The sequence below is a fragment of the Mytilus galloprovincialis genome, chromosome 5, assembly GCF_965363235.1.
Source record: "Mytilus galloprovincialis chromosome 5, xbMytGall1.hap1.1, whole genome shotgun sequence".
NCBI classification, from domain to species: Eukaryota; Metazoa; Mollusca; class Bivalvia; order Mytilida; family Mytilidae; genus Mytilus; species Mytilus galloprovincialis.
In genome coordinates this window covers 46085526-46112751 of record NC_134842.1, presented here as the reverse complement: position 1 = coordinate 46112751, position 27226 = coordinate 46085526, and the positions used below count along the sequence as shown (strand labels likewise).

The 27226-nt window shown below is 31.9% G+C and overlaps 1 protein-coding gene across 1 annotated transcript; it reads right to left on the bottom strand.

Moving 5' to 3' along the window:
- Positions 1-570: 570 nt before the first annotated feature.
- Positions 571-25681, bottom strand: LOC143074564 (uncharacterized). The gene is made up of 10 exons (XM_076249959.1): positions 25641-25681; positions 25185-25242; positions 24622-24673; positions 23519-23637; positions 22104-22246; positions 16598-16746; positions 13304-13373; positions 3048-3222; positions 1579-1714; positions 571-711 (listed from the first exon to the last, which is right to left on the bottom strand). Exons 2-10 carry the CDS (start codon positions 25215-25217, stop codon positions 641-643), a joined length of 948 nt encoding a protein of 315 aa, XP_076106074.1. The 5' UTR covers positions 25218-25242; positions 25641-25681; the 3' UTR covers positions 571-640.
- Between the last annotated feature and the right edge of the window lie 1545 nt (positions 25682-27226).

The following is a 27226-nucleotide window of genomic DNA, read 5'->3' as shown; positions in this document are numbered from 1 at the left end:
TAAAAATCGATTTTAGATATACAAAACTTGCAGAATTTTAACCCCCCACCCCCAAACTATTTGATTTACGTTTTTTATCCTACATCGATCTTTTGATGTCGTCCCTTATGTTGTACTGTTACACCACTGTCTCGGGTTCGGGGATGGTAATCATCCCGCTCATATGTTAACCCCTTCCATTCTGTATGTATGTGCCTGTTAGGAGCCTGTAATTTAGGGGTTGTCGTTTGTTGCCGTGTTACATATTTGTTTTCGTTCATTTTTGTTTTACATTAATAAGGCTGTTAGTTTTCTCGTTTAATATTTGTCAAATGATTTACAGTTGTCATTTCGTACCTGATCATTGTTAAAGGCCTTACCGTGTCCTATAGTTGTTGATTTCTGTCTCATGTGGTCTTTTGTGAAGAGTAATCGCATTGACAATCATATCACATCTTCTTTTCTTATATTTACTTTACCAATAATAAGGTATGAGAAATAAAGCCCTGAAGAGAAAAAACTGTTTCAGATAGAATAAACCAAATAAGTCATTAAAAAATGAATGTATTGCTGACAATGTAATGACACATATAAACATCATATTTAAAAAGTAAGCCATAAGAAAAGCATTAGGGGTAAAATCTTGATGTGTTTTATATTATCACTCTCTTCCAAGGCCACACATGGTGATAATCACTGCTGTAAGATACAGGATGATGTCCCAAGATACTCCTGAAAATAAGACGATATATATAATTGTATCTATTTATAACTTTATCAAAGGGTGTAATTAGTAATGAGAAGGGGAAACCATTGAACATCTAATAATGTTTAAGGCATACTAGTACTGTTTTATCTTATTTTATAGAAAATTGCATTATATATCCAATTGATAAAGAATCTACCTAATGATACGAACAAAAAATCTCAAAGAGTGATGACATTATGAAATATAAAATATTGTTGACGGCTTAAATTTCCAAAAGTTTGATATGATTTCCGTTTTGTCTTGTCGTGAATTATATAGAAATACATATCTATAAAGATCTAGATAGGTTGTTCAAGATAAATTGGAACCAACTTTCAAAAAAGAGGACAAGAAAGACCAACAACTCTTTCTTGAGAAAGCATTTTGTTATTTCAATAGATCGTATAGTCATTGATAACGATAATAAGAACAAGAAACGGTTCGATTAAATCGCCTCACGCATGTTTTTGTGTCAAATCATATACTCTATTTATAAAAAAAATGGTTCTGCACACACGTGTTGCATGCATCATTGTGTAAACTATCTGGATCATTTCCGGTGATATTTACTTGACATTAACATTTCATTGCAATAATGTAATATTATACAAAAGTTTTGGTGAAAGTTTATTTTCAAATGTATGTTAAATAGATAATCATTTGTATATTTTGTTTTTTTTTCTAAATATTTAAATAAAGAATCGTATTCACAAAACTTTCTAAACGTATAATAAACTAATGTCTTGCTATATATGGAAACCGTTTTTGTTAAATTTCCTCAATAAAAAAAGTTGCACTCTAAATTAAATTGCAGTATAAAAAAGAAAGAAAAAAGTGTTAAATACTAGTACCTTCACTTCCATTTGCATTAACAAAGCTATCAGCAACAGTAAATGATACAGATGAAGAGTCTTCATTGTATTTATGTTGATGGTGAGTTTCTATGTTTGAGCTACGTCTCCGTCTGTCTGATTTTGGTTGACAGGTCTATGAAAAAAGAATTAAATGCTATGAAAATGCATGGTTTTGGTATTTTAATATATGAACAATACTGCATTTTCAAATAGGTTTGGAATTATGTGTTCCTTAGAAAGAATCAGTGACTTATAATCGTTCTAAGAGACTTAAAAAAGTTACTATTTTTGGATAAAGTTTTTTTAACCATGATAACTATAAAATGAATAATGAAACAAACTATATAAATCCACTTTACTAAACTTTTCATTTGATGTATAGAAAGTTACACATCTTGCAAACAATGATTTACATAAAATTACAACAGATATTATATATTAAACACAACTTAACTGAGAGGGTGATAGATCAGATTGTACCCCGAGAAACCGTAGTCAACTTTGGTTAGTTTAGGTTGTCAACGTTTTTTTCGGGATAACACTCTGCTCTATCACCTTTTTATTTTTGTGCTATTTAATGAAATTAATTATACTGAAGGTTCTGTCATTATTGTCTTTTAAATGTTAAACTGAAAGTAAATAACAATGACTTCATCAACCCGAATAATTCAGTCGTTATATTCCGATCTACGATGGCTACATTAACGCGTGGAAGGAAATCGGACACGGAGAGGGATTGCATAATTCGAGTTATGACTGCATGTACATACCAACGTTATAGAAATAAGTACAAAAAGTGAATGCAAATGTAATTTTTATTTTGACAGTCTTTGAAAACGTTCTGAGGGCAAAACGCATAATTTGAGTAAAGTTTTTAAAATCACAGATGCACAGTCATACTAATTATTGGGCCTACGGTAAAAGAGGGTTACAGAAATACCGCTATCTCTTCCTTGATTCCAGCCAAAAACTATTTTCGTGTAAAAATTATCAGGATTATAACCTTTATCGTCACCAAAAAAATCAAGATATTAAATAGCCTTCAAAACCTGGTAGTTGTCTAAATATTGTTCGTCAAATATAACGTATTTAAGATTTATTTTGTCTTAAACATATAATGGTTAAACGGATTTAAAGTAGTCAAACGATAAATATGGTATTATTGTTTCATGTAGTTGGTTAGCAAACAGAATGGTTTAAGGAAATACTTAAATTTTCTTTGTCAGTATATTTAGGCTTATGAGCTTTAATGTCTGTATGTTAACTTTTGTCCCTCGTTTATGTATGCTTTGTATTTGATACAATATTAAATGAAAGAGATTTGGTTTCATTGCAAACCGCGTTTTGTCGGCTATAAAGGGCTCCGAAATGAACATGTGTAACAATGCATTACACATTTTTAACCTACTTTATCATATAATGATGTATCATAATACAGAAGCTATAAAACTCTTATAAATACACACGTTTACTGCACTGATGCATGCTGAATCAGATGATGGACAAATGAAAGCGGAGCATTCAATTGTAACAATGCTTGAATCAACAAAACGAAAAGCATACATGTCTATCGATATTGATTCATTAGCAAGTGTCCACGTATCCTCCATTATAGCCTGATCAAAGGATCTACATACAGTGCTGAAATATTGAATGACAAAATTTAGCGTATAAGCACAAAACCATCGTAACGATGCTTTTACATCATTGCTTTACTAAATGTAGTCCTGGTATCTATGATGAGTTTATTTACACACAAGGACGTTGTTCTCTATTAAAAAATAGATGAGTTCCTTTGTCCCGTGTGTTGTACATATTTTATCTATCCAAGGGCAAAAACTATTTTTTTTCAAAGGGGCATTATTCAAAAGTATTTAATCAGCACTGGTTTTTTTAATTTGTCTGAGACATTGCTTACAAAAGAAAATTTCATAAAAAATCTGGCAAGTTTTTTTAACACATTTTAGCGCTTTCAACGAACATTTCAATAAATCTAATATGCCAAAGTGGCACAACTCAATGTTACTCTTATGATAATAATTGATCGCCACTAACTTTCAAACAAGTGCGAGTCAGGAATCTATTGTTCATTAGTTGTCGTTTGTTGATGTGTTTCATAAGAATTTCTCGCTACACTTTTTATATAGATATATAAACGGCTAAAACGTGCAGTGTACACGACAACACCAAATACAAAAAAAAAGATATAAATGTAATTATTTATAAATATTTCGGTATCAGATATCCGTCCTCAGTCAGAATTCTGATGTTAAATGAATCTTCTTTAAGTCTTCTTAGACTAAACTATTACAATCTTGAAATTTATACAATAAAAAGGTCAAACCAAACATCAGTTAAGACGCTTGCACCATTCTAAAAATTTGTTAAACATGACATAGGTTATATGGCTTATTACAACAGAGAGTTCAAATATATGCTTTAAATACAAATAATAATGTGCGATATGAACTAGCACAATTCTAAAAATTTAACGGTAACGACAATAATGATGGTACAAGAATGATTACGTCAATAAAATTACCAAATAGACAGCACTTAACGATCTAAATTTATAAATATTTCAAATTGACAGAGTAAAGTAGCTACAACAGAGTCTGAGTATTTAAACATCCCGAACAAACGGCCGTTAAAATGTAATAATAAGTTTTGACTAAGTATAATTAGAAGAACGTGGATTGGTACTTTTACATCCCTTAAAAAAATTAAACCATTTTAAATTGGTGTCTTCAACAAATTTATTTAATAGATGAGAAAGGTTAAGAAATAGAAACAGAGACTGTAATAATAAGTAATATAACCTAAATGTGAAGCACTACACGGATTCGAACTAAATCTTTTCATTTATCCCATTTGGTGCCAAAGTTGTTAGCTTTCTTATCCAAAATCTTTCCCGAGCGAGTCTTTCCTCCTTAGACCAAGCAGAGTTGTGGTCAATGATTTTAATGGTCAGTCGATTGAGATCTGCCTTAGTGTGGCCAGGAAATCTAAAATGTCGACTGAGAGGGAGGTCTGGTTTGCATTGGTAGTCGCTACGATGGTCGTTCATTGGTTTGTGAAACGGCTGTTCTGGCTCGCCAACATACTGTTTACGACATTTACACTGTAAGATACACCAACATTTGAAGTCTTGCAATTAACATTGCAAGATATGTGTATTCTGTACCAGTGGAGTGACTGTTAAAAGTCTGGGTATCCAATATTTGCTCATACGACGGAGCTAGTCGAAGATCATATATACAGCCTATTATAGATTCATATAACCAAAGGGAATGTGCTGTATCAACTAAATTCAAATACTAGGATGTGTTCCTTGAAGCAGTAGAATTTGCTGACAAATATTAGAGTAGAACGAGAGGGAAATTTGTCACTTCCTTGAGATCGTCATCACAAATGTAACCTCATGTTTTTATAACCAACCGTACCAATTATTGAAGGTGTATGCAAGTTTACACACTCGATATGCTTCAACTTTCTGAGAATTTAATAGATGGCTACTTTGCTTTCAGACACGACTCCTGGACATTTCAACGGTTCATAGAAAGACATGGCAACAGAAAGACCGTTCTAGAAGCCTCAAGGGGATCATGCACTGTAGGCATAACAAATCAAAAGTCTGCGCTTGTTAGATGGACCCTTTCTATACATTTCTAAGAATGTCTTAGTCGTGTAACGCTGAAAGGGGCTGGAATTGCTGCAAATAATGTATTATCTCAAGGGGAAATAAAGCTAAAAGCAATGAAAAGAGATGAACATGTTATTGCCATTGTGGACCATCTGAATGATCCATGACTGATCCCTTTGATGTGGAATCCCATCCTCCGTGTCTTATTAACATCTCTTCTAGAATGCATGCTACACGAGATATTCGAGATTCTTTGCTCACAGCTGTATAGGAAGGCTTGAAAATGTCTAAAATTTTTATCACTAGTGCTCTTTCTTTAGATCCAGGCAAGGAGTCTTTATAGTCCAATATCAAAGTCAAAACTAAAAACGTGTAAAAATAATTTTAGCTCAAATAAATCCATAACTTGTATTTAGACATGCACTGATTTTGGCAAAATGTAGAGATGATGTTACCATAGAACATGTACTGTCGCACCCTGTAGGTTCCATTCCAAATTCCTTTTTTCAAGATGACGGCACCATGAAAAAATCATGCAAGTCTGATTTGGCGAAGCAATTAGAATCTGAGTCTCTTGTGCACTTTCCATACCCTTCTTTGTACCATCACTTTCAACTTACATCAGAGATGGTATGGCATTGCTTCAATGTATTGATATTAAGAAAGGTAAAAACGTTCGGTGACCTTGAAGCTGACTATAAAAACATATGTTCTGATGAATTCTATAGCGCACACAGTAGCAGATGTTTTTGACCGCTACGACATGAACAACTCTATAACGTCTGCCGAAAGGGAACGCTGCAGAAAGACTACAGCTTCCACCAAAGTGTATAAGATTATTGAGGGGAGAAGTATTCCTGACTGCAAAACATTGACAAATCCCTTATGATTCCACTTGATGTGAGCTTTACATAACCAGAACGTTTGTGAATTCCGAAATTGTCAAAGTTATTTATACCAACACTGTTCATGGCTGTAGTAACTTCTTAGCACTCAAGAGGAAACCTAGGCTGATACTCAATGCCTTAAACTTTGACACGAAGTTTAGAGAAATGGGAAAAAGCGAAAGAACAAGCATACAGACCTCTAATACAAATGTGTTTGTTCTGTGTGTTCGTGTTCACTACTATAAACATATGACACATTCAAGCGAGTTGTGGGTGCAGGTGGGGAGCATTAGCAGTGTAAAGGATGGGCGGAGATTTTCACCCATTCACTAACTATGTGTCTGTTTTCCCCAACAGTTTGTAAACTACTAACTGCTGTACATGCCTACCGGATGCGACACAACTTTGTCTCTATTTGGAGTAGGTAAACAAACTATCTACCAGACTTTGAAGGACACGCACGACTATTTCAGTGGTTTTTAGAGTTTCGATAATATTGCCAAAGATAAAGCCCTTGCTTGTTCATGAAAGTTAATTTCAAAGCTCTATGATCAGAAAAATCTCTTTAAAACCATTCCATTATAGTTATTATACAATGCGCGTCAAGCTTGCCGCTAGTAAAGATGTAAGTTTAGTCAGATTAGCTCTCTGTAAGGCGGCACTGGAACAGCATGTTTTACGTACTTCGTTTCAAACTAAAAATTTAGACCGCATTACACATTGCTAAACCCCCTATTACGTCAATTTTACAATACGACTGGCGATAGTTAAATGATTCATTACACCCCGTGTATTGTAAAAGGCATATGTCAGCAGAATTCTTACAGGATCTTGTGTTTGTATTAAAAGGAAAATCTCCATGTAAAATAGTCATGTGTTTGTTCACAACAACACCCTACATGTCCGGAGCTTTGCTCCTGGAAAGTTCAGAATTATGTAGACATTTCCAATCATGTTCTTTGACAGACGAACCAAAAGATACTTCTGCAATAATTCTGTTGTGTGGATCTCTTTGATTAGATTTTTGATTGCAACTGTTTTCGAGGTATTGAGTGCTTTTTAGTTATGAATTACATGAATGAGCTTAGGCAAAATACGCCTTCATGATAGTAGGCTTTAGTTAAAATAATAATAGTTATCCTTTATTGCTGACGTTGACTGTCAACCAGCAAGATAACTTCTGTAACTTTAACAGAATATGTGTATAATAGATCAAGTGTTTGAAAAACGCCAATTTCCAGAATAAATCGATTTCCTAATTCTTTTTTTTTTACATTTTCGAGGTAATTCATTGTTAATTGATTTGAAAAAAATGTCTGTATCTGAAATTTAAACTTAATTGTTGTATATATATTTTTAAATTTTAAAAGTATGGAAGAAGAAAAAAGAAAAACAGAATTTGATCTTTGACCTTATTTTATGCATAACTGTCACCACATTTCTTTTTGACGACATCGGTATTTCAAAAGAACTCATTTTTCCGAATTCAATGATATATAATATATCCATATAGTATGTTTGACGATTAAATCTAAAAAATATTGGGTCTGGTCACCGTACTATTAACATTTCTCATCTATTAAATAAATTTGTTGAAGATACCAATTTGAATTGCTTAATTTTTTGAGGGATGTAAAAGTACCAAGCCATGTTCTTATAGTTCGCGATGTTTAAATACTCAGACTCTTTTGTACTTACTTTACTCTGTCAATTTGAAATATTGATAAATTTAGATCGTTCAGTGCTGTCTATTTGGTTATTTAATTGACGTAATCATTCCTGTACCATCATAATTGTCGTTCCCATTAAAGTTTTAGAATTGTGCTAGTTCATATCGCACATTATTGTTTGTATTTAAAGCAGATATTTTAACTCTTTGTTGTAATAAGCCATATAAACTATGTCATATTTAACAAATTTTAAGAATGGTGCAAGCGTCTTAACTGATGTTCGGTTTGACCTTTTTATTGTATAAATTTCAAGATTGTAATAGTTTAATCTAAGAAGACTTAAGGATGATTCATCTAACATCAGAATTCTGACTGAGGACGGATATCTGATACCGAAATATTAATAAATAATTACATTTATAGTTACCTTTTTTGGTATTTGGTATTGTTTTCTACACTTTTTTAGGTGTTTATATAATTTATTTATTGTGCACTGGCGGATTTAGGGGGGTTTGGAGGGGGGTTCACAAAAAAAAAAAAAAAACCCGCTTAGAAATCTTAAAATAATTTTTGTATTAACCATTTCTTGTTTTAATGTTAATATCTTTACTATAATATAGAATATCCAGCACTGATTAGGGTGACACGACAACGTTACACTTCTTTAAATATACACATGTCATAATTACATTGGCCTGAGGGGAACTTGATAATTAGAGGATCAAAGGATTTAATTAAGACAATCCAAGGCTACTATCTCCATATTTTTTTACTATGTTTGTTTTATGATTAAAACGACGTTTTATGTTAGCTTGATTTGAAAAAAAAAATACCTTTTAACCCTATCATATATATCCATAAAATGTTTATTTTAGAAAATGACACCTGCTAAATCTAAGGACATTGCAAACTTTATTTCCACATCTGTACCTTACTAGTACTCAAATGTATAGCATTATTTTTCATCCTAGCCCCTATAAAAATCAAAAGGTAGTTCCCTAAATGAAAACTGGATTCCATCTAGATGCTTCTAATATGCGTGGCTGAACTATCCCCTATGGATTGTATATTCAACTTCAAAGGCCGGAATTTACTGCTATTTTTGCGCTTTGTTGGCTACTGACGACAACCCCGGACAGTTAAAAAAAAACCCGTTCAGAATTGGGTAAAGCAAATGGTGACCACAGAATGTTAATCTCACATACAAACAAAAAAAAGTACCACCAAACAACCTTATTAAGATCACAAGGCTTTGAATCCGGGTACGTTTGCACCAATTCACGTACGCCCCCTTTCACTTTCGCACCCTACACGTTCGTTTATTTTGAGTAACCATATGCCGGATGAACAAAAAGCGTGCCAATTATTGAAAAACATATGGTAAAACTCTCTAATGTTCAAAAACGTTTCTCACACCCCCCCCCCTCCCTTGCTTCAAGCTCTGGATCCGCGCCTGTTGTGTACATGTATCGTTACTCGTAACGATCCAGCGCCCTCGTGGGGAAAATCGTTGACTACTATTCAGATGTTTTATGTATATGTATATATATATATATATATATATATATATTAGACCATTAGTTTTCCCGTTTTTAAACTAGTCATTTGTGGTGCCCTTTATAGCTTGCTGTCCGGTGTGGGCCAAGGCTTTGTGTGGTTAACTTTTATAAATTGTTATTAATATTTTGATGGAGAGTTGTCTCACTGACACTCATACCACATCTTCTTATATCTATATAAAGTAGATAAAGAAATGAGTTCCATCATTTTCGACAATTTCTCAATTGTTTTTGAACGTTGTTACAACATTCCTCATTTTTATGTTTCAGCGTTAAGTGTATCGTACATTTCGATTAACTAGTATACATTATTGTTCTAGGGCTAGCGTTGAACTTCGAATGATGATTTCCACTCGTACGTTTAAGACCCGTTGGTTGCCTCGGGCTGTGTTTTGCTCATATGTCGGATTTCTATCTCGTAATTCTATATTTTAGTGTATGACGTCAGAGGAATGAACCCCTCGGATTGTTTACAAATGTAAAATTATCGGTTTTTATTTAACTGGTGAGTACGGTAATTATTTTCAAACATTGTTATAACTGTGTATGATAATCAGATGTAAAGATCTATAAACGTATTGTAACAAATACAACGATTTTAAATATTGTCTTTATCATGTTTATATTAAGTTTTAGTGCCATTTGATTATGTCAAACGGGCTTCTAGAAAGATGTGCATTTACTTTTAAATGAATGAACCCGTATTATATAATATTATTAGTTACATAGTGTGCTAGTGATTTAATACGGTGTATATGGGGTCAGTAAATTCCATATGGGGTGAGAGCGAAGCTTGAGTCCCCATGTGGAATTTACTGACCCCATATATACCGTATTACATCACTAGCATACTATGTAACGAATTTATCTTACCGACTATCTTAACGTGTGAAATTTAGACTAATGACCTATCAAAATGAGCAAGTCTTCAATACAGTTAGCATTAACATGATTAAGAAACTACTTCCTTTGATCCTACAAAAACAGATGCCAACAATGACAACTTGTTAGATTTAAATGTGTTTTATGAATTTATTTCACTTGATCATCACTTTGTTCGTCTGTTGAAACCTTTAAGATTTTTTCTCAGTACTGTTTTGTTTTTCTAAACACCACTACTAACCGTGTATGAAATAAGCCCCGCCTCCTTATTACCTTATATGGAATATAAAAGGACGTAACTCCACTACTAACCGTGTATGAAATAAGCCCCGCCTCCCAACTAACCCAATATTAAATATACACGGTTTCCACGAGGACGCTTTTAACCAATCATATTCCTAGAAATGTATAGGAGGTAAGATAAATCTAGCTATCATGACCGAAAATATGTTGCCTATATGCACATTTGTACAATGTTTCTGTGAAGATATACATAAGAAGATAAGTTTATTATTAAGAAAAATATTACATAATTTCCGGTGTGTTATTCATTTTCACTTCCAAACTTCACTCCATGTCACAGTGACTTAAACATATTATTTTAAAACCTTTCATGCAACTGACGTACTACTGCATGAAATGTGTGCATTTATAAAAGCTACAAATGACACTTACAAAATGTGTGTAACTTATTCTCTTTTGTGTTTGGTGAGGGCTCAAAGTGCCATATTGATATTCAAAATTAATAGCAAAAACAGACAGGAGACCGCTGACAAAACAGGGAGACCTCCCTGGTCTTTCAATATCCATAAAATTAAATACTTTTGTAGACTTTGTATATATACAAATGCTATTAAAAGAAAGTCCCACAATAATGTCATCTTGGATATGTACGGAGGGCTTTTTGTTTCTTTTCACATAAGAATCGTCAAAAATTCAGATGGAAGGGCACAGAGCGTTAGATAGATCATTTTGATATCTCAATCTTAATAATATTAAGTATATAGTAAGTTTATATATATGTATTAGATAAAATACAAAGGTAACAAAGAAACAGTTGCCGGATAGTTTTTCTGCACAAGTAGTCAGGTCAAGGTCCGAGGCGATAGCCGACGACCTTGACCTGACTACAAGTGCAGAAAAACTATTCGGCTGGTTGTAACCGGACTGTTTCTTTTGTTACTTTTGTTTTTTATCTGACTTATACGACGTTTCAAGAAAGTAATAATACTTTTAGCAAGACTAAACATTTGAGAAACTTAGATAGCCATAAAGCAGTAAATGTCAGTTATAGTATAAACACATTTTTTTTTCATTTCCCTTCAATCGAGATTTTTTTTTCAAGAAAAAAAATCAGGAATCTTATAATTTGATAAAAAAAAAAGAACCATTTCAAGTAAAAGATAAATATTGTACGCATTTAAAACTTTTTAAAATGCAACTTCGTTAAAAAGTAATATATTAAAGAAATATTTTAGTGGTAAGTAAGATAACGTTTGATTTTTATGAATGAAACGGAAAGCGGAGAGGGGGAGGTCTAATTCATTTAAAAATAAACAGGCTGTGATCTTTATTTTTGATGAAAAAATGTAGGATGTGCCATTCCATCCCCTCATAAAAAAATCGTAAAAATCGCGCGTTTGTTGCCAAATACATGAATTTAGTATTCAGTGGTGATCGTCCAAAAAAGGGTTGGAACAACTCTATTTTGGACGATCAATGCATTTAAATGGGAACATAAAGTTGCCTCACCCCTGTTTTGTCCTGTATTTGGACCTGAATCCGCCATTGATGTAAATTCGATAACAATATAAATGTATCAAAAGAATGAATTTCCTACTTCATTAGTGAATGAAATGTTTATGAAAAAATGGATTTTGTCTTAATATTATATATATTCAGGCATATACTTTGATTTCTTTTTAAATTCATGCTCGTCTCTAAATCTGCAAGTGTTGATCGGGATTAAACACGTGTTAATATATGATCCAATCGCAGCTTACCGCCCAAAATTGATGACATAAGTTAAATGATTTTCTTCTAGATTTGCTGCTTATTTGGACGTGTATTACATGAACACTTTTTGTTTATAGGATCAATAGTGCATTGGTGAGTTGATAGGGACTTTATCTTCTGATATTAGATTCGATTTTTATTTACTTATTTCCTGTCTAATTTTCATTGAAATATACACGTCAGTATCATCATTTCTTTACTTTCAGCATTGTCCAAAATACTATTCATGTCCATATATTGACGAAAACATTTATTGACCGAATATTTTGCTTCATAAAGGGGATGGTATGTTCTTTTTCAGTAAATTAACTATTTACTTTTTAACGCCATCACCCAAATGTTTTTGTTTAAATTAGCACTATTAACGGTATTCGGAAAATCAGGAATCATGCAAAACATTAATTTGTCATCTGCTTGACCATAATAATTTTTTTCTCATAAAATTTGGGATCAAAATATCTATTTTAGGAGAAAACCATTACCCCCCCCCCTTTGAAGTTAAGTGTCTAACCCCTTAGTGTACTGATATGAATAGTATTTAACTGGAAATGTTTGAAAAAAGATATTGATGCTAACGTAAATATTTTATTCAATAAAAAGACAGGAAATAAGTCGGTAAACCAAAAAGTTCAAATCTAATTGAAAGTTAAAGTGCCCATGAACTCACTGATCATGCACGAGTGATTCTATTCATAAAAAGTGTCCGTGTAACATCTAAAAAGAGTCCGTGTATCGTCTAAAAAGAGTCCGTGTAACACCCGTTAATGTACTGTTTTTCTATAGCTCTGCGGGGGACAAAGTCGTACAAATATATATAAATGACATCAACAGGAATTTGGGCATTAAAAAACCACTGTTTTAAGCGGTCTCCGGTACATGTAGGTTTTCACTCTAAATTTTTATCATCAAACAAATTGAACCTCCATATACTTAGAAGATGAAAAGGATACCGAAATTTCATATAATGTCATTTATTTCTATATATCAGTTGTATAGAATTTTGAACCATTAGTTATATAAAAGCAAATATCCAAGAACGTGACTTATTTATTTCAGCATACTTACTTGTTCCATAGAAGGTATAAATAATTCTTGCTTGCAGCGTTACATCCCATAGGAATAACTCTGGTGTTTGCTGAAATTAGAAATTAACCATAAATTATGATGGTTTTTATGGATTTAATGAATAAAAAAACAACTGTGCCATTCTTTGCAATTTTAAGGTAAATCGATAAATACAAATTGTTAACAATGTTGTCTATCTTGATGTTTTTTGTTTGTTTTTCCATTCATATTAGATGTAGCTGTGATATTTCTTATTCTGTTCTATGTTCAAGTGTGCCATCACACTTTATCAACAACTTAACGTATATATCACTAAATATCTATTATGGTGATCAAAAAAATAATCTTAGATACACACTCATGGAAAGGGAAAGTCATAAATTAATACAGCGGTCAATGATAAAAGGGAAAACAAACATTTTGAAAAAAAATACTAAATGATCGTGTCCACTAAAACAGACTTAGACATAGTCTGAATTAGTATTTATTCTTTATTTCCTCAACTTGCTATCTTGGAAGTTTTCATTGTCATACTAACTATAATCTTTGGTTCGGAAGGCTCTTCAGCACATTATTTGGCCTTTTAAACATTTTTTTATTCTGGCTTTACTGATGAGTTTTTTGGTAGACGAAATGCGCGTCTGGCGCAAATATAAATTTCAATGCCTGTTCCTATGATGCGTTTGTTTTAAACATTAAAGTACTTCAACTTCGTCTTTTTGCTAATTATAAATTTGATGGTGATAAAACACATATCGTCTCTGGGCTTCTAAAATGTTGTAAATTACAAATTTTTCAAGAAAAAAATATCTCACAAACAGGCTTTGAAAATTTTGGCAAAATGCATGCTTCCAAAATGTCGTATGTGAACTTGAACATTTTTGTAAATAGCAGTGAAATAAAAACTTTGACATTTCTGGATTATCCAAGAACTTAAATTATTTTCACAGAAATAAAGAAATGTACACTTATTTTTATTCCAAAGCCATTCTACAACGATTTTCAAGTTTTCATACAACATTTTGGAAGCAAACTTTACAAACAACTGACATTGGCAATTTTGTAATATGTCTTATTTCACACATTTTGATTGGTCTAACTGTATGCCATTTTTTAATACCAAAGATTTTCTCCCGCCAAGACCATTGGTGTCAAAAAGTATTTTTAGCCAAAAACGTCATATACGACATTTTAGAAGCCCAGCGACGATATCATTCATAACTTTGCAAAATTTTTAGCAAACGACAATACACATATTCCTTTATTAAAGTAAAACATATCGCCTTATTCAAATATAAATAATGAAGCTTAAGAAAACCTTCATCGAATGACGCATGGATAAAACGAATGTACAGCAATAAAACGAATGCACAGTAATAAAATTAATGTTGATATTTGACTACAAATAAGTTTTGACTATCAAGCTCAAATCCTCAGAGACGGTTAAAGGATGGGAAAGTATCCAGAGTGGAAATAAATGAAGTATTTTTCCATGGAATTTCATATAATTTACCATCATCTTTATATGGATATTTCATTTTTTTTTATTCCCACAGGAGATATTTAGGATATTTATTGAACAACTTTTGCAACTATTGGTAACATTAAACAAGAGGCTCTCAAGAGCCTGAATCGCTCACCTGGTAAACAATGCCTTCGGCCATGTTTTTTGACGAAATAGAAAATAAAACACAAACTTTATTTTATACACCCTACTTAACATTCAAATGAAGTTTGGTTGAATTTGGTTGAGTGGTTTTAGAGGAGACGATTTTTTAAAGTTAGCAAATATGATGAACAAATTGTGAAAAATTGTCATTAAAGGACAACAACCCCTTAAGGGGTCAATTGACAATTTTGGTCATATTAACTTATTTGTAGATCTTACTTTGCTGATCATTTTTGCTGTTTACAGTTTATCTTTATCTATAATAATAATCAAGATAATGACCAATAACTGCAAAATTTCCTTAAAATTATCAATTAAGTGGCAGCAACCCAACAATGGGTTGTTTGATTCATCTAAAAATTTCAGGGCAGATAGATCTAGACCTGATAATCAATTTTACTCAGTCAGATTTGCTCTTATAAATTATAAGCCAAAAACTGCATTTGACCCCTATGTTCTATTTTTAGCAATGGCGACTATGTTTGTTGATAAATCAAAACTTCGGATACAATTTATAAACTAGATACCCTAAGGAACATTCAGTTAAAGTTTGGAAGTATTTGGCCTAGTAGTTTCAGAGGAAAAGATTCTTGAAATATTTTACAACGACAGACGACGACAGACGACGGACGACGACAGACGACGGACACCAAGTGATGGCATAAGCTCACTTGGCCCTTCGGGCCATGTGAGCTAAAAATGAACGATTATCTATCTTTTTAGACATAATACATAATTGTATATTGTAATATAAAAAGGTCGAGCTTAAAAAGAAAGAAAGAAAAATTTATATGCATATAATAATATGATTCACATAGAATTGAGAATGGAAATGGGTAAAGTGTCAAAGAGACAACAACCCGACCAAAGAGCAGACAACAGCCAATGGGTCTTCAATGCAGCGAGAAACTCCCGCACCTTGAGGCGTGCTTCAGCAAGACCTTAAACAAAAATGTATACTAGTACAGTGATAATGGACGTCATACTAAACTCCGATATATACACAAGAAACTAAAAAATCATACAAGACTAAAAAAGGCCAGAGACTCCCGACTTGGAACAGGCGCAAAAATGCGGGAGGATTCAACATGTTCATTTTTATACCTCAACCCTCCCCTATAGCTCTAGCCAATTTAGAAAAAACAAACACACAACAATACGCACAGTAAAAATTAGTTCAAAAGAAGTCCGAGTCCGATGTCAGAATAGGTAACAAAAGAAACTAAACAAAATTACAATGATACATAAATCAACAAAGGACTGTTAGCAGTTACTGACATGCCAGCTCCAGACCTCAATCAAACAATTGAAAGAGTATGTCATCATCATATGAGTATCAAGAACAATCCCTCCCGTTAGGGGTTTAGTATTATATCATCATAAAATATATGAGAAGAACATAACCCGTATCATACCAGTGAGAAGTCAAGCGCTATAAAACCAGGTTCAATCCACCATTTTCTCGGTTGAAAATGCCTGTACATTTACCAAGTCAGGAATATGACAGTTGTTGTCCATTTGTTTGATGTGTTTTGTTATCATTTGATTTTGCCGTTTGATTTGGTACTTTCCGTTTTGAATTTTCCTCGGAGTTCAGTTTTTTTGTAATTTTACTCGATACATACCGGGTCCTTTTATTGTTAAGGATAACAATTCTCCTAAATGTACTGCAGCTGATAGTTCTTTTTTATCTTTGTTAATTTTAATTACGATTCCTGGTCTGTATGAAGGTGCTACTTGTAACACTTTATGCATATACGAAGGCGATGTTGACCTTAAAATAAAGAAACAAATTTCGTCTACAAAAATAATGAAAAGGAATTGCTGAATAGTTTGACAATAATAACCAACCGGACTTTATAATCAATGATCTGGACTCTGTTTTATATGTTTGTTTTAACTTTAGAGAGCTATTGTTTTTTGTAATGTTGTTTAGAACATTATAAAGGATCATATTAGCACGTTTCTTAAGATGAAAGACACAGCTATCGTAGGACATTTTTAACTTCGGATGTCTTACGACCCATCTAATACAATTATGTGAATAATAAAATATGTTGAAAAACATGAAATATGGTTTAAAGTTTTTTCCGTATATACGTAAAGAGAGGAAGGTAATTAACAATTTATGGAAAAAGTAAGGATTAAATAGATTCAGTACTATATACTATTAAAATACAATGACAATTGATGAATGAATTTTATTCAATTAGTAAAGAAAATTGTCCCAAACTTTGTGAGAGGCTATTATTATGCAACAATTAAAGCTAGTTTTGACCGTATGTCCATTCGATTGTATTACATTCATTGAATCTCCATTAGTAGTAGAAGAAGTCCATTGTTTTCTAACACAGAAGTTGAAATATTTTCCACATTTCAATCAATTATTGTTGTTCCATTTAATAAGGTGCCAAACAAAATGTAGCTTACATTGATTACTTTTTTAAGCTTCGAAAGGGTCGCACGCATTGATTAAAATGAGCATAATAACTTGACATCGACAAACGTACTTTTTGGAAAGCTTCAATTGATGCTTATTTAAGATTATTTTGTAATATAAAAGCACTTTTAATTTTTAAACTACTTCACCAAATGACTCTTGAATATCCCAATGTATCTAAATATAAATATCAGAACTAACAGGATGCACATATCGATAAATACATTGAAATATTCCCGAGTCATTGGTAAGGTAATTAAAAAAACTAAACTTGCTTTCAGACAAAGTACTTGTAATATGCTTTTTATCCATAAAGTAAAACTAAATACTATAAACGCTCCTCGTTAATATAATAGACTTTTCAATCAAAACAATGTCACTTAACTGAACAATCAAAATATTAGTTTTTTTTAAAGTTCTGATGACAGTACAAAGGGTTGAGATTTGTATGAGTATTTAAGATATTGAATTTTATAGTCTATGTTGTAATACATGTATTTAAGACAGGACCTTATTGTAAAACATATGTTATAGGAATAGGAAATTATTAAAGATATTTACAAAGTAAATAAGAAAAGTGGAATTTATTCAGCAAGCTATAAAATGTGTCAATAAATAATATTGAGGGGAAGAGATGGGGTAGTATCTTCGCGAAGATAAATTCCTCAAAAACTGACAGTAGGCCATACATGTTTTTTTTAATTTCGTCTAGGTCATTGTAACTTTTATGACTAACCATAAGACCACACAAAAGACGCCAATGCATATGTCCTAACTTATCATAGGATATATCATATCTAAAAGGAATTTCGTAAACGATGTTTACCTGACATAGAACTAAGACGTATCCTAAAATCATCTTCAGACAAGTCATAGTCCTATAAGAAAGGCCGGCTAGGCGAAGTACTATATATACTAGAGGGACATGCATTAGTCATAAACACAATGACAACACCATGGCTAAATAGAAAAAGACAAACAGACAAACAATATACTAAAGACTGAGCAACACCAACCAAACCAAAAACCGGGGGTGATCTTAGGTGATACGGAAGGGTAAGCTGATATTGTTCCCTACGTGCCACCAACCGTGTTGCTCATGTGAGTATATACCTTGTAATAAGTCTAATTTGGGAGGTTACATTCGGAAACGGTACGGGATTGAAGTTACGATGTTAGAAACATATTCGCTATCTTCTGTGAAACGAATGTTCAATTACAGTTATTAATCAACTCATGATGGCGTCTGTAAAATTCACGATAGAATGATTTCAACTTCCCCACTTTGAATTTTTGGTTTAATAGCTTTATTGTGAGCAGCAACCCTCTTTCAAGGAAATCATGATAGAAAATGCAAGCCCTGGAATATTGTATCCAGTGGCAAATACTGTACAGGCGCTTCTGGCATATTGCAAAATAGAAACGGAAACGTTCACAATTGGGAAGCTGGAATAATCTCTTTTGTTGTAAAGTGTTGTTTTTTGCCGACCCTCATTGTCGATTTCTAAATGAAAATCAAGATATTAGGCAGACCTGACTGTTTCTGTTTAATCCGTTATCTCATGTTTTATTGGGCTGATGCAGACATAATCATAAAAAAATACCATTATTTGTTTTCAAATATTCATTGCCATGATACAGAAAAAAGTACAATTTATCATAAAACAATCATATACGAATAATTAAATATGTAAACATTTGAGTAAAAACAAGTTAAACTGATCTTTTTATATATTCTTGAAAATTAATCTGTATCTAAGATTCAGCATGATATGGAATTTTATTAATTTTAAACTTATAAGATGAAAATTCGTTCTAGTAACTATGTCATTATTAAACAAATAAAATATGTAATCATGAGAATTTGACGGGTACAAATACATCTTCTTGTAATTTTATGGGTTCAAATTTGTTAGTTGCTTTTTTTACTTGTACACCTTTTGATATAACATTCGGTGTCATATTGGAAACCGCATATGAATGTATTTTTACGAACTTGGTTGATGGACTAATGATGAAGAATTTAAATATTTCACATACAGCACTTTATTATCATGCTATTTATTAAGCAAACCTTTTTAGAATTTGCACCTTTAAAATTGTTTGTGCTAAATTGGTTAATTGGTAAATGTTATAATGTTGTTGTTGAATTATAAAGACTTTTCTTTTATGGGATTGATATCAATTCGCCTACAAAATAGTTGGAAAAATTCTTTTTTTTCCTGTATTTGAGTTCTATATTTTACTTTGGGCATTTATAGTTTAGTTTAAACATATTTATTTATAGTGGATTGGGAAACAAGTTATTATGATATTATTTCGTAAGTATTTCTGTATTGGCGAAGCCGAAGGCCAATACAGCTGGCCGAGGACCAATAACAAGGCCAATACAGAAATACACGTAATAATATCTTTATTAATTAACTACATGAACTACAGTGTTACAATATTTTTTTAAATTCATTTCAAAAGAGATAAATATTTTTACCTTGAAGTGGAACTATCCAAATCTCAGTTTGTTTCTTTTTATTAGATGCAATACATAATGATCTCGTGCTGTTTCCAGGTGTCTTCAGCATTTTCTCATCTGATGAATTTTTCTACCCTTTTCAGTCACTATAAAGTGTTACAACTTAAATTTAGTCGCAACACATAAATAGTAATTGGAAAGGTACTTCCATTGCAAGTGTTATGCAGAAACTAATTTAAAATCGATGTGAAATTATGAGGTCGTCAAGAAATGAACTTTGTGATAATCTACCCATTCCCCAAACCTAAAATAGTTATATAGTCTGCTTTCAAAGTACCTTTTAAATGAATGTGACCGTCTTTCGCCTGAAATGTATGCCATACTGACATTTTCAGCATGTTTAATAACTTCTTCAAAACAACTGTTTACTTTCAGTTTGTGTTTATCGTGTCTTTCGACGTAAAGTCTAGAGACGTTCCGAAATCCTGCACTTGTGTCAACTCGGCCAATATAGTACGGGAAAATATTCTAATTCTCAACGAAGAAATTTCAACAGAGATAGAAAAAATAAGCAGAAAACTATGCTATGACCTCCATTGTGGAAGAACATTATTACACAGAAGGATAGCAGTATCAAAGCAGTCTGTGGCAAAAGACCCCGGTGCAATGTCTAAATAAATAACTATTAATTTTTAGCCCCCTAAAAAAAATTAACCTAGTTAATTATCAGACATATATCTTAAAAGGAAGCTTAAGAGTAAAAGTACATGGACAAAGTAACACAAAAAAGGAATATTCAATATTTTAGATTTAAAAAAAAGCCTAAATTAGTAATGTTTCAGATCAAATATTTTAGATTTTATAAAAGTTCCATGATTCCATATAATCAACCTCTATTTTAACTGTAGAACAACTGGTAAAATAGAAATATACTGATATAAATTCTGCATGTTCTGTACAGTAACATAACAGTTAGTTTTAATTTTAGTGGTGTACATAGTAATGATAAATCCCAGACCATTAAATAACAATCTATATTTTTATTAATCCTTTTATTTCTTTCTGTCAAGAAATAAATGAATAAATAAACTATGTCCTTTTACCTTTTAACAGTAAATCTATTTTACTCCTTTTTAATCTGTGCGTTTTAAGATATTTTGACTAACATTATTATTTGCTTAATGTACATAAAATAGTAGGTGTAAATATTTTTATGTTAGTGTTTTTTTTACATTTATTTAATAAACGGTTTTAGGACAACAATAATCTTTTAAATTAAGGATTGTATATATTCTGATCTAGTCTGCTCCATGTTTTTAAACAGCAATAAATAAAAATAAGGGATTTTTTTTATACCGTGTGACACGGGTGCTCCGTTGCGGAGGAATTTACTTAGAGAAGAAGTATAGAATAACTCGGCCAATACAGAAAAAAATCTTATATTAATCCCTTTCAACTTTGTGGGTGCGAGTGATGCTTTGTAGCGGGATTAGCCTACTCTTTTGTCGAAATCTACAAGGGTGTCTTTTTGCGTCACCGATGAGTCTTGTGTAACGAAACGAAACGCACGTTTGGCCTAAATATAAAATTTCAATCCTGGTATGTATGATGAGTTTATTTACGTGCAAAAGAAATGGCTCTCTCTTAACACGGGTCAGCCATTTATCGTTCCCTTCCCACGGACAATACTCGTTTCCTCAAGACTGTACTCGCAAATGGTGTAAAAAAAGCCGAAAATTCAGTCCCTGTCTCCGAAAATTTCTCCACGAAACGGGAATCGATCATGAATCCTTGTTTTAGTTGTCCGATGCACTAACCACTACACCACGGCTTTAACTGAAAATGTTTTTTTTTCTCGTGGTAACAATCTGCTTTATCAGTTTCTCAGCGACTATTTGAGTATATTTGTTTTTCTCGTTGTTCAGTGGTTATATGAGTTAAATTTGCTCGACAATAAATGTGGAATATAGGTCAATGAGACTGCAAAGAATAAATGTATACTGCCTAACATTTTGAGAATGCTTACACTTTTTTAAGAATGGAAAGATTAAAGTCGATAAATTATCCAACATTTTCAAAGTTTCTTATTTGATTTGTGCGTACATTTTGTGTTTTAAAATGAGATCAGATGTCAAGCAACATTGCCAACAAATAAAAACAAATTTTCGTTAGACTGCGATAACTAAAAAAAAGCTAAAGGATGTTTGAAATAAAGACATACCCTACAACAAAGGGAACAGCAGTAGCTCTTGCAACGTAACCACCAGATTGGCATTCCAATTCATAATAATATGGACGGCCGGCCACAATCTTTGAGTTCGTCTCTTTCTTGTCATACATCACATACAGTTTTTGATACATGTTCTGAAAAAGTTTATTCGAAAAGAACAATAAATTTAAATGGAGCCAACTCTTCCCAAAAATCTCCCGAATTTTATTTTACTTCACCTCAAAATGCAATATTTTGAATGGATGACACGAGGAGATAATTCATTTTTATCCAATATGGCTTAGCGATAGACAGTTTTTTTAATGTCATCCTCTGGTGCTGACCAATAAATAGTCGTGAATTTAAAGGACTATGAAATGAATTTTCATCAATAAATTACTGATTTTGTGTCCTTAGAAATTTTCATAGACAGTCAACATAAAAATAAATGTACCCTGCTTTATTTCTGTTGCTTTTGCTATAACTGTAACGTTGTTATTTACATATAGTCTTAGTTAAGTACTTTTAATTTAAAAATGTTGACAGTAAAAACCAAAATAAAAGAACATTCAGTATGCTAAATTAAATTATGAGTGGGCAATGTTTTCCACGGGGTAACAATATGCTCTACCAACCTCTCAGGTATGTATCATGTATATAATGTATATGTAAGATATTAACTGTTAATTGAATTGAAGTAATTGATATAATCATTGATAAACTACAGCAAGAAGAATCAGATATAATTTTGAATTCAAAATAACTGCCATTTTGTATATTTCTGTTGTTTTTCAAACCTTTCATTGTTCACTGGATGATACCAAGATAATATTTATTAATGAAAAATGACAACAATACAGTAGTACACGGTAAAATTATTTCTAATTCTTAAGGACGTTCGCTTGTCATGTTTTGGAATTTTGTCAGATTTCGGAATCCTCTGGTTTTATCCATTTGAATGCCTTGAAAAAAATTTGCACATTGACCCCCATTTTTCTTTTTAGAAATCATTTTGTGTAAAAGTCTTATAAAACCCTTGTTCTTTTTTAATAGTTTTTGGGTACTTAAACTTGTCAATGATAAAGCTATGAAAACTAAAGAGAGAACATTTTCCCACAAAAATTTCAATGGCTAACATCATGAAAACAAGCACATTGACCTATATACTTTTTTTTGGCTTTTTTGGTTGCTTTAATAATCCTATCAATGTATACTAGTTTTATGAAATGCTTGTAATTTGGAAACTTAGTAGCAAACCTCCTTAAAATGAATTCTGACATAAAAATAACAGACTGCTACTTTTAAATTACCTACTAGCCTATTTCTCTAAGACGGTTCAGAATAAATATTTTTTGGAAATTGAAAATTGATTGCGTTTACGCAACAAAGATTTTAAAGACAGATTAATTCTTTTATTCAATACTTACTTGCCACTTGCAGGTTCCATCAGAAATATGACACATTGTCCCATTTCGAAAGTCAATTACCACTGCCTGCTCCTGTATTCCGACACCAAAAATGTTTTGAATTTGTCCCCTTGAGCAATCTTAAATACAATAATACATGTGTGTCAGTGGGTATGTTGTAATAGTAGCCACCATTCTTATTAAATATCTCATGTTTGAAATATTCGAGTATTCATTTGATTTCCTGCTGAAAGTCGATGGGTATTTATCCAGGCAATCCGGCTTCCTACATCAATAAAACCTGACCGCCACAAAAAGGCAAATGCTGTCGAAAAAAACCGTTAAACACAAACCAATCAATCAATTGATAAATCTATTGTTGTTGTTCAATCATTGAATATATTCATTGAAATTTTGTGCAGGATTTATTTTTCGAAAAAGTACAGCATCCTTAACGCGTAGTTATATGAAATCTGCACTTCAGTAAAGTACTAGTCATCGATATAAAACTGCGAGATGATGTCATGTCAGCAGATTATTTGGTTACCTTGCTACGATATAAATATTAATGTTTTTGTACGATTGATGCATAATTTACAGTACCATTGTTATTAAGTCATAGACTTTCTTCGCACTGATTGTTATTGTGTGGTCCTTGATTTACATATTGATTTCCCCTGATCTATATTTCAAACAGGTAAGGGAAAGGGTTATTATATAGAAAAAATATACCACCATAGTAATTTTACCCAGCATTAGACTTGGTGCTGGTCCTAGATCAGAAATCTTGTTACATTTGTTGCAACATGAATCGGATCATTGAAAGTCTCTGTCAAACTTATCCATCACTGTTGATTATATACCTCTAGTTAAAAAAGATATTGACATACAAAAGTATGAATGAAAATTTTAAAGCCTCTTTGTTGAAAAAATGCATTTTCATTGACTACGTGTACCAGCCATTTCCTTTAAATCATTTAATCATTGATACAAATCGCTCTTTCAATATCTTTTTATGTAAATGTTTTATTTACTTTCTTAAGATGCATCCGTTAAAACAATTTACCTTCAAAGGTTAAGAAACACCAGGTGTAACATGTATTATACATATATTAAACACTTACTAAATTCCAAATCGGGAAAACCTGATGTTGAAACTATTGTTGAAAAATAAACCTGAAATCAGATGGGATGAATGACAATTTCATCATATGAATATTAAAGCGTGTTCTAATTATTTTTAATTAATTTGAAGATATTAACCCATCCGTTTTTGTATGATGTCGATAAACGTACTACAACTTATTGGACAGTTTTAACATATACGGAAATTGAAACTGCTGAATATCTGAGTTCCTGAGTTCATCTGAGGTTTTTGTATGGGTTCGTGTTGCAGTCTTTAGTTTTCTGTGTAGCGTTGGGTACATTGTTTATTGCTATTTGTTTTAACGTCGTAGTTTGTATGATAAAACTCTTCTTGATCGTATTTCAATAAATAATAATTGCTTAAAGCTGTATGCATGTACGTTCATATATATGTTGAAGCGGATACCATGCAATAACTGATTCTGTTCTAATCAAATTAAATCTTGAATTAAGAAGTCATAAATGATACAAAATTTCTTAAAGTGTGCATACATGTACATGTTATCATAAATTAACCGTTCGCCCCTTCTTGAAAACTTACCAAAGATAGAATAAAAACTGTTAATCCTGCCATTTTAAGACAAACTGTGTAAAAGCACCTGAAATAATATTCAATTATTACAGTTTAATATTTTTGGAGTATAACTCTACATATGAGTTAAAAATGGTATTTTTCTTGTATATTTTTTCATGAATATAATAAATCAAATCAAATTGTAGCGAATAGGATTAAACAATACATATAAGATGCTTTCTTATAAGGCATTAAAAGATGAAAATACGTAAATATAATTAAACATTATTTATGACAAAATTAACTGTTCAAAAACTTTAACAAAAAAAAGTACCGTATATTTACGAAATTGAATTAAGCAAAAAATAATACAATTTATGTTTTATTCAAAACGTTATTCATTTGTAAATTCAACCTTTATCCGACATATTAATAAAAAAGGCTTGGCATACGATTGTCTGAATTCTCTAACGAAATACATACCAGCTAACAACGAAACATATTCCTTGACGTCAAAGTGCACAATTAGCACGTCAGGAAACAAGGGGACAGTTAAATACTACAGATTAAAAGAGGCGGTCTCTCCTGTATGAATATTCATAGCTTCAATGTATCTCTACTACAAAATGTATATAGAATTATCTTAAAAAGCTTATTGGAATCAACACTTCTTGATCACTGAATGTGGTGGCATTTTGTATAAGGTTTGCATCTGGCAACTATTTAATGTATATTCAGACACTATGAATTTAATCATAATAACATTAACGGTACCAATTTTCCTGCACCAGATGCGCATTTCGACAATACATGTCTCTTCAGTGATGCTCGTGGCCAAAATATTTGAAATCCAAAGCTTATATAAAAGATGAAGAGCTATAATCTTATATAATAAATAGATATCTGCCTGTAATGGAGGCAGAAAATGACAGAAAGTGTGTTTATTCACTAAACAAATGAAGGTATTTGATTTCAAAAGAGCAAAAAGTCTGCCTTGCAAACGGTCCAACTGGATCACACATACAGTTGCGACATGTGCTCCTTGGCTAACATGTGTTGAACCTGATCCTGAAATTAAGACACATTGTAATAAGAGTAATAATAAAATCGTGTGAGTATTAGTTTAAAAGAAGGATTAATGAAATCATGACAATAAGGTCCGCCCAGTAATAGACACTGACTTTAAGTATCTACTTCTGTCAAAAGATTTCTATCTTGTATATTTTTAAAGAAGAAAACAACGAAAGAAATCTCAATCTCAGACGAATAAGTGTTTTATTGTGCAAAATTAATACAACTCAAACACAGAAATGGTTGTGAGAAAACTATTTATGCTATTGGCTTAATAATTAACAATGATTTAATGATACACTGCAAAAAATAAGTTCACCTAGAAATAAAAAAGTAAACTAGTTTATGTTTCTAAAAATGGTATTTCAGTCTTCTGCCTTCGAACAAAAAAAAAAGGGTTTACTTGTTATAAACATGAGATTACTTTTTTATATGACTTTGTTTCTGTTATATATATTATCCAAGGATTTCAACTTGCACAGAGGCAATTGCGTGTTTACATTGTTTTTAAAGTGATATGGGTGATATCTATTAGATCACTTTTTTCACTAAATGATTTGAAGCGATATTTATCATGTTTATATTTCGAAATAAAGAATGTATTGATAAAGACCGTGTATTGCCGCACCAAGTAACTTTCGGCTGGCTGGACCATTTGCCGTTCGTTGGTGTTTGTCTTTGCTTGTAATTATATTTATCAAACAAGACGGCTGTTTTGAAAGTCTATGTTCTGCAGTACTGTTTCCACATTTGAAAATTCCTGGTATTCTTATATGTATTAGCTTTTATATTGGTTTTATTTGGTTGTTGGGTTTTACATCTTTAATGATTTCATTGTACACACGGTAGTGTATCTTTGTATTAAAAATAACCAAACAATACCAAAATCAAACAATGAGTAGTCCAGATTATCTTTTTTGCTTCCATGTCAGTTGACCTAATGAATACCTTTGCTTTGAATACTAAGTAAGTTACAACTGCTAAATATCTGGTGATAG

Bases quoted from the DNA above. Each gene is read 5' to 3' on its own strand.
- LOC143074564 (XM_076249959.1), bottom strand. From the start codon at position 25,217: ATGGCAGGATTAACAGTTTTTATTCTATCTTTG. The intron at 16,747-22,103 runs GTATGTCTTTAT...CTTTATTTTAAG, and splicing joins GCTGTTCCCTTTGTTGTAGG to GTCAACATCGCCTTCGTATA. The intron at 712-1,578 runs GTACTAGTATTT...TCTTATTTTCAG, and splicing joins TAATGCAAATGGAAGTGAAG to GAGTATCTTGGGACATCATC.